This window comes from Giraffa tippelskirchi, chromosome 7 (assembly GCF_054371585.1).
Source record: "Giraffa tippelskirchi isolate mGirTip1 chromosome 7, T2T-mGirTip1v1.2.pri, whole genome shotgun sequence".
NCBI classification, from domain to species: Eukaryota; Metazoa; Chordata; class Mammalia; order Artiodactyla; family Giraffidae; genus Giraffa; species Giraffa tippelskirchi.
The window spans coordinates 98,729,970-98,740,470 of record NC_137281.1 but is presented as its reverse complement, the minus strand read 5'-3'; the positions used below and the strand labels follow the sequence as shown (position 1 = coordinate 98,740,470).

The window sequence follows — 10,501 nt, the reverse complement described above, 5'->3', positions numbered from 1 at the left end:
TAAACGACAGCTTCTAATTCCGGCTGTTGGTGCCTCTGTGCTCCAAAGCAAAGTCTCGGCTTTTTTTCATCGTTGCTATTTCTTTTCTGCTCAGAACATGCTGAGCCCACAGGGAAGTCAGAGAAAAGGCTTTAGGGCATGAGACCTGGCATTGCCCTCCCCACCCCATCCTACCCCGCCTCCACTCCATCCCGGCATAGGCCTCGCTGGGCTGGTAGCACGGGCTGGAGCAATGGAACTTATGCTCCTCCCTTAGCGTACCCAGCACAGCACACCCTGACAGGCCAGAGAGAGGCCTTGCCTCAACTCCCCTTCTTCCTTCGAACTCTCTTCATCCACCACAGAGAAAAAGGATGTAAATGAGGCTGAGTGGCCCAGGGGGGAAAGGCATGGCTCTTTGGGACCAGTGCCCCTTCTGTGTTCTAGCTGCTTCTCTCCTCCACCTGGGAGTGTCAGGGCCTGGCTTGCCAGGCTGACCTGCCACTCAGACTTCTGGGATACCCCCTCCCTTAGTCCTGGAAACAGAGAAAGATGAGAAGACAGCAGTTTTCTTCACGCTGCAGAAAAGGGAAATTGAGTCATGAAGAGGGGAATACCTTTCTTCTGTAGCCTGAGAAAACAGGGAGACCATTCCTGTGTCCTTGCTAGGGTTAGAGAGTCTATTCCTACGCCAGGATGGCCCCTCCCCTCCCCGGTCTGGGGGTACGATTGGACTTTCTGCCCTCTAACTGAGTACCTCTTTTCCTGACACTCTCTAGCTTGCTGTTGCTTGCAGCAGGCAGGGCTGGTGTTATCAGCTTTCTTTTGCAGATGAGAGTATTTGGGCCTGGAGCCACACTGCTAGTGAATGCCTTCAAGCTGGGACTTAACTCTGCTGTCAAATACTGTGCCCTTTCTGTGACACCTTCAGAGAAAACTGGCAGATCCCAGAGTAGGGGGATTAAAAAAATGCAAAATGTAAAAGGGGAGGCTTCATGGTGTGCACAGACATACATCACATGCTCCCCCCAGGCAAGAAGGGAGTTGGGATTCCCTGCTCCATGACTGGCCCCGATGCCAGGTGGACATCTCAGAAGCCTGGGAGCTGGAAAGAGCACCCTGCGATGCTTAGGGTGCAGGGCTAGGCGTCCACTTTGCCATTCTGCCATCTGGTCCCACTGGCTTTTCCTAGAGACAAATCTCCCTGCCCATACCTTTCCTCAGGCAGATTTTGCTGCAAAGCTTCTGGTCACTGCTTTGCCCAGGGTGAGGACAAAGCAGTCCTCAGCCTGGACTTCATTCTTCCTTTATTTTCCTGTCTTTCATATAAAAGGACCCCGTAAAGCAGCCCTCAACACTGTCCCCTAAAGGTGTTTTTCCTGTCTCCATGCCCTGGCCTCAGCAACCCCATCGGATGTCTACCTTGCTTCTTAGCAGCCAGATTCCATCTCGGAAGGCCTATCGTGGGAAGATCCTAGGGCCCGCCCCTGCACCACAACTTCCTTTTCTCCTTCAGCGACTGTCTCGGTTTTGTATTTTACAGACCTATTCAGCCCCCAGGCCATAAACTCGACTTTTTATGTCCTGGTCTTGTCTTCCAGCTTGAGAGGGGAGGTCTCTTCCATCCGGAACCAAATGTCCGCCTCTGTATTTCCCACACCTGGGAACACACAATCCCTGGCTCACTAAGTCTCAGTGAATTCTGTAGTGGAATCCTGACTCACTTCTTACTTCACAAATATTCATTCCACCCTACACACCCCCACCCCCAGCAGCTCTTAGGCGCTTGGACTCCCCTCCGCGGAGGCCTGCACACCCCTCCCTCGCGGCCCACGGTGGGCAGCGGGCCAGAGGGAGAGAGGGAGTGGTGGTTTTCCCACACTCTGACTCGCGCTCTCTTCCTCTCGGAAGAGGTCAGCTAGTGGTAAAGGTCAGAGTGTGTGGTCTGGGGGTGGTTTTGTGCCCAAGAGGGAGAAGGGGACCCTGGGGCGAGGCTTCCATGTCCCTTGCTCTTTCCAGGGTAGCGACGGATCCTGAAGCAGCGGGGAGACAGTGCCGAGGAGTTGCTAACGCGGCTGCCGCACTCTCGGATCTTAAGACGCCCGCTCCGGTCGCCGCGTCTCCGCTCCGCCAGCGTCTCAGCCGCTGGGAGCTGGCGGGCGGGCGGGCGCTTTGTCGAGGTTGAAACGTCTGAGATTGGAGAGCGCACTCCCCTTCCCACCCCCGCGCCGAATGAGCGTGTGCTGGAGGAACGATTGTGTGTGCGCGCGTGATTCGCTACACTTCCAGTGGCCGTTCCCAGCCAGACCGAGCGGCCCCAGCCCCGCGAGCGCAGGTACCCCCTTCCCGGATTTGGGGAGTGATGTACTCCCAGTCCGCCTTTCGCCGCCACCCCCAGCTCGCTTATGGTCGAATTCTGCCCTCATGGGGTTCCATTTCCTTCCACCCACACCGCTGGGGGTAGCTCTCTTCTTCCCCGACGGGCTCAGGGTCCCGCCAGTTTCTAATGAGGCCAGGGAACCAACTCCGGTGGGGGCGGAGGGTGGGGATAGCAGACTGTGACACTGGGATTGGCCGGGTTGGGTGCACATAGCCCCCGGCGAGCAGCCCCCGCCCCATCCCCGCTGCCGCAGTCCCAGGGAAGCGCGGAGGAGGAGCTGCTCCCCGACATCGTGGCCCACGAAGGTGTGGGTGGCGGTCAGAGGCGGTCTCCCCAGCCGGGTCCGTTTCGGCCCAGACAGCTCAGCCAGCTTCCAGGACAGCCATTGTCATGGAGACCCCCGAGGCTATAAAACCAGGTATCCAGGCGGGCGGCAGCTCCCGCGCCGCCGAGCCCCCCAAGTAAGGAGCAAGCGCCCTGGCGTGGCCCGGCCCCCGCGAGAGGGGAGGAGGCGGAGGAGCGGCGCCAGCAGATGAGGAGCGGCGCGCCCCGCCAGGCTAGAGGCAGGCGCGCACCGCGGGCGCCACCGTCTCATCGGGGGAGCGGGGCTGCCCCGGGTGCGGGTGAGTGGCGCGGCTCCCAGCCACGAGGGACTGAGAGGCGCCGGACACCGGGAAAGCAGCGGGAGAGTCAGGAGGGGCCTGAGTTTCGGTTCCCGTCGTCTCGTGGCGGGCGAGGCGCGGAGCCCGGAGTAGCAAGCAATCTACACCTTCAGGCGGGAAGCTCAAGAAAGGAGCAACGAGACACCAGGGGTGCAGCCCAGGAGCGGCGGGGTAATTGGGGACCTAGCGGGAACCTCAGGACCCTCGGCTGCAGCCGCCCACGCAAGGAGGGGGCTATACCCGAGCGCCCCCGAGCCCGGCGGGGCGCGGGAACAGGGGCGCCCCCGCGCGGAGTTGCCGGGCCGCCTGGGCGCGGCGGCCGAGGCCATGCTTAAGCCCAAGGACCTGTGCCCCCGAGCGGGTACGCGCACCTTCCTGGAGGCCATGCAGGCGGGCAAAGTGCACCTGGCTCGCTTTGTCTTGGATGCGCTGGACCGTAGCATCATCGACTGCCGCGCGGAGCAGGGCCGCACGCCGCTCATGGTGGCCGTGGGCTTACCAGACCCCGCGCTGCGCGCGCGCTTTGTGCGACTACTGCTGGAGCAGGGTGCGGCAGTGAACCTGCGGGACGAGCGCGGTCGTACAGCGCTCAGCCTGGCGTGCGAGCGTGGCCATCTGGACGCTGTGCAACTGCTGGTGCAGTTCAGCGGCGACCCTGAGGCGGCCGACTCGGCAGGCAACAGCCCGGTCATGTGGGCTGCCGCGTGCGGCCACGGGGCGGTGCTCGAGTTCCTGGTGCGCTCTTTCCGCCGCCTCGGCCTGCGCCTCGACCGCACTAATCGGGCGGGCCTCACGGCCCTGCAGCTGGCGGCCTCCCGCGGCCACGGGACCTGTGTGCAGGCCCTCACGGGGCCGTGGGGCCGCGCAGCCGCCGCCGCCGCGGCCCGGGGCTCCAACTCTGACAGCCCCCCTGGCCGTACAGTCCCCGCGCCCAGCCCGGAGCGCCGACGACCCAGCCCCCGCCGCCTACCGCGGCCTCTCCTGGCGCGCTTTGCCCGAGCGGCGGGCGGCCATGGTCACGGAGGCGAGGCTGGCTCGGGGGGTAAGGGCTTCGGTCGGCACCGGGTACAGGGCTGCGAGCGGCCGGAGCTGGGCCGGAGCATGAGCCTGGCGCTGGGTGCCGTGACCGAGGAGGAGGCGGCGCGACTGCGAGCGGGAGCCCTGATGGCCCTACCGCACTCGCCCCAGTCCTCAGGGGCTGGGCGGTGGCGGTCGCAGGAGGTGCTGGAGGGAGAACCTCCAACCTTAGTGCAAGCCCCCATTGGTCTTAGCCCCCACCCCGAAGGCGATCCCGGCTCCGGCCGCTTGGGTTTGCGCCGACGCTCCACAGCTCCAGACATCCCCAGCCTGGTCGGGGAGGCATCTGGGCCGGAGAGCGGCCACGAATTCGAGCCCAATGCTCTGCCACATTCGGTACCCGGGCCTCAGCCTTGGCGGGGAGAGCCCGTGGTGCTGCACGCTCAGCGGTAAACAGTCTCGAGGCTGAGTCCTGCTCCCCGCACCTTCCAATCTCTGCTCTACTGGGATTTCTTTTTCCCAGGCCCCTCACTTTCCTGGCAGTTTCTCACCCCCAGAGCCTAGAACTTCTCCCTACTGCTGAGATGAGACCTCCCTCCCTCAGCCCTCTCTCTGAAAGGGACCCCTATCTTATTTCTTTTTTGTGCTTGTTGATACTCCCTACATCTGACATTCTCTGAAGGCTTGCTGTTCCTGTTGTGAAAGCAAGGAGTAGAAGACTGGATCCATAGGCTACAACCTTCCAGCTGGACTTCCTTCCCTCCTTGCTAAGGTGCAGTCCAGAGTCCTTCTGGCTCCTGCAGGGTTTCCTTCCCCTTGGAGGGTTTTCTCACACCCTCATCAGCCAGGCAGAGATAAGAGTTGACCTGTAGAACAAAGGCCTAGTCTCTGCCCTCCAACTCCAGTGATGCCCCCACACCATCTAAATCTCCCTTCCCCTTAAGCGTTGGACTGTTGGAGAAGGGGAGCCCTTCTGGAAAGGAGGGAAGGAATCTGGAAGTTTAGTTTTTCTGGGGAGAAACTCCTGCCTCAAGACACTGAAAGCAGCTTTTGGGGGTGGCAGGAATGCCAGTTGTCCCTCGAACCAGCAGCTGAGTGATTCTAGCTCCCTCTGCCTGAGCCAGATCCAAAGATTCAACTTCATTGACAATGTGGGGTCTTCCGCCCCCACTCCCCTTGCCCAGCCCAGTTCTGGGCTCTTGAGTGATTTCCTCTCACTTTCAGAGACCTGAAATGAAAAAAACGTAGCCCTTCCCCCGTCCCCACCGCCTCCCAGCTCCCCCGGCCCGCACGTGGGTGCTCCCGCAGGGTGGAACGGTTGCGAAGGCTTTGCTTAATTGTATTTCTTCCAATCCTCAAAGATCTCATGTTTTGAGTCTTTGTATGTGAAGCAGAAAGCAGCGGGTCTGATCCGAAGCTTAAGAACCTGACAATGTCTCTTTAAATAGAAGCTCCGCGAGGGGGATAATTGACTGAAGTGTTTGCCACGGTAAACGGCTGCGGCGCGAGGGAGTCTGAAGCCCACACGAGCCTCAGGTCCGGGTTTAAATTATATCAAACTGGCGAGAGCTAGAAGAGGGCTGTTAAACGGTTCCTGCTTCTTGCTGGGCCGTTAATGGAGGGCAGGGCAGATGATGGATGCTAGAGGTCGAGACCAAGGACCCCTGCCTCTGCCCCAAAGCGTGGGACGCAGGCTCGGCCCAGCTTTAATACTGGGCAGATTAGTGAGTCAGAGGCAACTGTGGAGAGGTGGTTAAAGGCCCTTTCCTGGCCTGGCCCTTGGTCCCTCCTTGCTCGCCCCCGCCCTCTTCTTTGTGCCAGCCTAGCGGGAGGGCTCCGGAGGGTCTGGCGAATCCCGTACCCTGCGGAAGTGCCATCACACGAAACCGCGCGCCCAGCGGTTCGTGGTAGCGGTGCGTGGGGGAGTTTTTTGTGAACCCCGGAGGTTGTTTGCAGCCCCCTCACCCGCCGGCGGTGGGGTCCTTTCAAGACGTCGATCTGTTCATCTTTGCAGAACGGAAGGGTTCTCGCCAGTAACTCTAAGGAAACTGCCCAGAGCGAGAATAACCTGTGAGGAGAAATTGGCCTGCGGTGAGGGGTGGGTCATCAGAGGCCGGCCTCGTGTAGGTGTCAGAAGCTTCCGCGGGGCTTCCACCCCTCCAGTGTCCGCGAGGCCGCCAGGGCCCAGACTCTGAACGTGATCTCTGGTGCCCCCTGGTGGCAACACTGCGCTCTAGTTGCCCCTGGCTCGGAGTTCAGACTTCTGGTTTTGTTTGAAATCACCGCTGTGTACTTCTCCGTTCCTGTGCACTTACCCATGGAATCCTCTTCCTCTTGTAGTATGTTAAATCCGGATACTTGAAGTCATTTCACAGCAGTGAAGTGAGGGACAATGAACAAAAAACTCGCATGTGGAGTAGCAGGAGCCCAGACCCTTCACTTAGGACCCCAAGATCTTCCGAGGCTGCATGTGGAGAGCTCCTGCTGACTTCTGAGAGACTGGGAGCTTCCAACCTGTCCCTTGTGATTTCTGAACCGTGGGGCCTACTGAGTCTGCACTGTTTTCTTCTGATGAGATTTGCTTTCGTTTCTGGGGTGTTTTGCCCTTTCCCCACTCTTCTCTCCCTAAATATCTGCCTCTCCTCAGTCCCACTGTCTGAGTGGTGGGTGAACTGAAAAGTTCTGAAAAAGCACCTGAAAAGCCAGAGGGAGAGGATCTGGGGTGGGATGGGGGTGGTAATTGGATGTGCCAAGTGCATACTCCTTTTTTTCCTGATCCTTGCTTGCTCACTTATCCTTTTCCAACTGTGTTTAAATTTTATGAAGTTTTTAATGGTGTAAGAATATAAGTAGTTTGGCTTCTTCAAAATACCACATTGAAGACGTGGGTCTGGGTTGCATGTTGTGTTGAAGGTGCTGTCATGTTTTAAGTGTCGCTGACACGGGGATTTCTGGTTGAAGGTCACCTTAGGCCCTCTTTACTGGGTAAACAACTTCGAGGGCTCCTCTCTGTGGAGTTGCCAAGGGTTTGATGGTTGAAAGTGCTGTTTCTGAAAAACCACAGCAGATCTTTCCTGTCTGAACTAAACTGTGTATTTTGACTGCCTTGCTGTTCTTACAGACTTCTTACCTGGCCCAGCTCTGTGCAAAACTTTGATGTTTCACCACAATTCGCTCTCCTGAATTTCCTCTCATTGTCAGCCCCAGAGCATTGAGGCTGGGGTCCTCTGGAGCTCACTCTGGTCTAGCAGAGACTTTTCAAAACATTTTGCTTTTCCAATTCTTGTTGCTTTCATCGTTGTGAAGTCACCTGTGCCACTGGAGCTGATGTAAGCTCAGAACTGGTCTGTGTGTGAGGCTAAATGACACAATGCACATGCTTTGGGAATGACACTGCAGTGGAAGGACTCTTAGAACTCAAAAGAACAGTTAATAAATCCAGTGTTCTTCAGTTAAGAGGACTGGTGTCTTTTTGCCTTGCCAACCACTCCTGACTGTGGGCTCCAATTGGGAGGGGGAAGGTCCTGCCTTCTCTCAGCCTCCTTCTCTGCCCAGCCCACTGCGGCTGCCTCCTGGACGTAAGAATCAGGTGCTGCTGAGCTGGTGGGACTGGGACCCTCAGACCAGGGCAGCTGTCTAGGTGGGGTTGCGGTAGGGAGCTGTGGAAAGAAAGTCTGTGGGACTCCTTGCTCTTCCTAGGTAAGAGGTTTCAGTGACCCTGACAGAGAGAGGGTAGGAGGAGACCTCAGGAAGGAAGTGCTGGAATCAGTGTCAGAGCTAGAAGTTTAAAGACCCAGGTTTCTTGATTTCCAGTTGTGCTCTTCACAGCTCCTCACGGTCTCCTTCCTTTCTGAGAACCAAAACAGAGACCGCTTTCTCACTAGAGGCATTTCCAGGCCACTTCCTGTAGACATCTTGAGGAGAGCCGCAGCTGACTTTCCGGGGGTAGGAGAAGCAAACGGGGAAAGGGAGATGCTGCTCCAGAAAGTGGTCACTAGCCCTGGTGGCAGCAAGCACATCCCATGGCCCTGGCTTTCTGGGTTGAGTTCTTCTCCCCTGGGAAGGAGCCTTGTCTATTTTTCAGCTCATCCAGTCCCAAGGGCCTTTCACTTCCTGTTTCCCTCCTTCTCGGCCCTCATTGCCACCAGAGTTGGATTTTCTGTGAATCAGAATGACCACTGGGGAACTCACATCAGGGAGGAGGGGGGACCACCCTGGACACCCACTACAGTGTGTCTAGTTTGAAGACAGCCTGGCTACATTCCCAGAGACAACAGGGAGGCCAGAGGTTTTGAACACTCAGTTTAATTTAAAACAGGCACAAGTGCAAACAATTCACAAAAGGGAAGATGCTTTTGTTTTTTTAAAACTCTGACCCTTAAAAAAAAGTTCTTGCAATTTTTTCTTTTTGCCTCAAAGCAGGGCTCTAGGGACAGAGGAATCTAAAAATATTATCTAGATAGGGTCTGGACACCTGGAGTTCTTCCCTGGGATTCCCTGTCTCACAACAGCCCTGAAGGCTGGGAGGACAAGGAGACAGGTGTATGAGGAGGAGTTAGGGGTGGGTGGTCTGCACAGGTGGGGTGCCCACTCCAGTGACATGATGACCCCTGGGAGCTGGTTCCCGTCCCCCAGACCAGGATTTTGAAATGAACTGGTCCCCCAAGCATACACACAAAGGAGCGGGTCCCTGATGACCTGGTTGTTGAGATGAGGCTCACAAAGTCAGTTCTCTCACCATTCTGGTCCCTGGCTCTCCAGACCACGGTACAGGAAAAAACTGCCAAGCACCTGGGATATGTTAGACTCAATATAGACCTCTTCATCGGTCAGGTAGAAACCCGGGACTTAAGTGGTAGGAGGCCAGGCAGGTCGCCTTCAGAGCAGAACTTAGTGGGAAAGAAGATGGAGAAGCCTAACCGAAGCCAGCTGTGGGTGACCTTCCTCCCCCGCAACACGCACACCCTGTAAAGTGAGACCACCTTTACTGCCAGTTGCCTCCTTCCTCTTTCACCCAGAAAATTCCCCTCCCTCACCCATGTCCTCTGAGCAGGCTGTTCACACTCGGGTGCTGGTTGTGCTAGGGGCGAGTTGTCATCACAGGTGGGTCAGGAAGCCAGTGCAGGTGGAACTGCAACTTCAGGAAGTCAGACACAAAGGGAGGAAGACGGATTTGGGCAATAAACGCCTTCCCTGTGGCCCTCTCAAACCCTACGGTTTGGAGCTGGAGCTGAGAACAGCAAGCATCCTAGTGAAGACAGGCAGTCTGCCTCTTGGGTGACCTGGGATGCTCGTTTACAACTACTGTTATATATATAAAAAAGAACCACAGCAGCTTTTTCTGCTGTGTTGGCAGCCGTGGCCAGAAGCGCTGGTCTCCATGTTTCATAGAAATATCCCTGTGCAAATAACAAAGGGTCATCCCGCAGAAGGGGTCTCCATCATCCCAAAGGCAACTGGGGACTCCTGGGAGGGAGAGTGACCGAGGGGCAGGTCCGGCCTGGCCCAGTGGGCTGAGGGGCAGGAGGGTAGGGTGGGGGCTTCACATTCAATCTTTGGAGAGAATACTGAGAGAGTGAGGCAGGCAGGCAGGCAGGCCTGTTGGCAAGCTGGCGGCCCAGTGTCCCCTGCCTGTGGGCACAGGTGGCAGGTGCACTCTGGGGCTGGGCTCAGCAGGTGGAGGTCTGCTTGCGGTACAGCTGGATCAAGGGCACCAGGCACTCGGGCAGCCCGGTCTGTAGCAGGAAGGGGTGGTCCAGGAGCTCCTGGGCTGTGGCTCTCTCCTGGGGGTCCCGCACCAGCATCCGGTCCAGGAAGTCTCGCAGCACTGGGGAGACCTGTGGAGGCAGGGCAGTGAGAGGAAGCCACAGCTGGTAGCCACTTTGGGGTGACCCAATCTGCCTGGCTCCACCATCATATGAAAGCCTTATATTCTCTTGTTTCTTACTTCCTGGTTCCTCCCAGACTCAGCACTTTTTGGATTATCAGGTAGGTAAGCCTGGCAAGCTACAGTCCATGGGATTGCAGAAGAGTGGGACATGACTTAGTGACTGAAGAACAACAAAAGAAAATCAGCATCAGTCCAGGAAAAGCGGCCAGTTCACCTATAGGGGTGCTATTGAGCAATGGAATTAGGGTAACTGGAGAGCTGGGCTCCCAGTACAGCCCATCTACCACGCTACTTCTCAGGGCTCTCAGTGTTCAGACTCTGTGGAAAGGTACCAGTGATCCAGTTCTGGGTCTGTCCCTGATCCTTTGACAAGTTGCTCTTTTCTCTACAGCTCAGTTTTCTCATCTGTAGAATGGGCTAATGATAATATCTGCTTGCCTTGTCTTTCACATAGGGCTTTAGTGAAGATTTAAAAAAAACAGAGGTCAGGGATGAAAAAGTGCTTTGAAAACTAGAAAAGAACAAAGTGAGACCTGAAAAGAAGATTCCTTTGTTGCTCTATGCCTTAGAGTC

General features: G+C 57.0%; 2 protein-coding genes across 8 annotated transcripts in view; one reads left to right on the top strand and one right to left on the bottom strand.

Annotated features, from left to right (window-relative positions):
- The first annotated feature begins 2,296 nt into the window (after nucleotides 1-2,296).
- ANKRD63 (ankyrin repeat domain 63) lies at nucleotides 2,297-7,494 on the top strand. Its single transcript, XM_081507185.1, has one exon. The coding sequence runs from the start codon at nucleotides 3,349-3,351 to the stop codon at nucleotides 4,489-4,491; it is 1,143 nt and encodes a 380-aa protein (XP_081363311.1). The 5' UTR covers nucleotides 2,297-3,348; the 3' UTR covers nucleotides 4,492-7,494.
- An 833-nt stretch (nucleotides 7,495-8,327) lies between these two features.
- The window catches only part of PAK6 (p21 (RAC1) activated kinase 6), a 37,614-nt gene continuing 35,440 nt past the window's right edge, over nucleotides 8,328-10,501 (bottom strand). For all 7 annotated transcript variants that reach the window (XM_081507179.1, XM_081507184.1, XM_081507178.1 and 4 more), the window contains one exon: nucleotides 8,328-9,875. In XM_081507179.1, coding sequence (XP_081363305.1) covers nucleotides 9,708-9,875 — 168 coding nt within the window. In that variant the 3' untranslated portion in view covers nucleotides 8,328-9,707. The remainder of the gene's footprint in view (nucleotides 9,876-10,501) is intronic.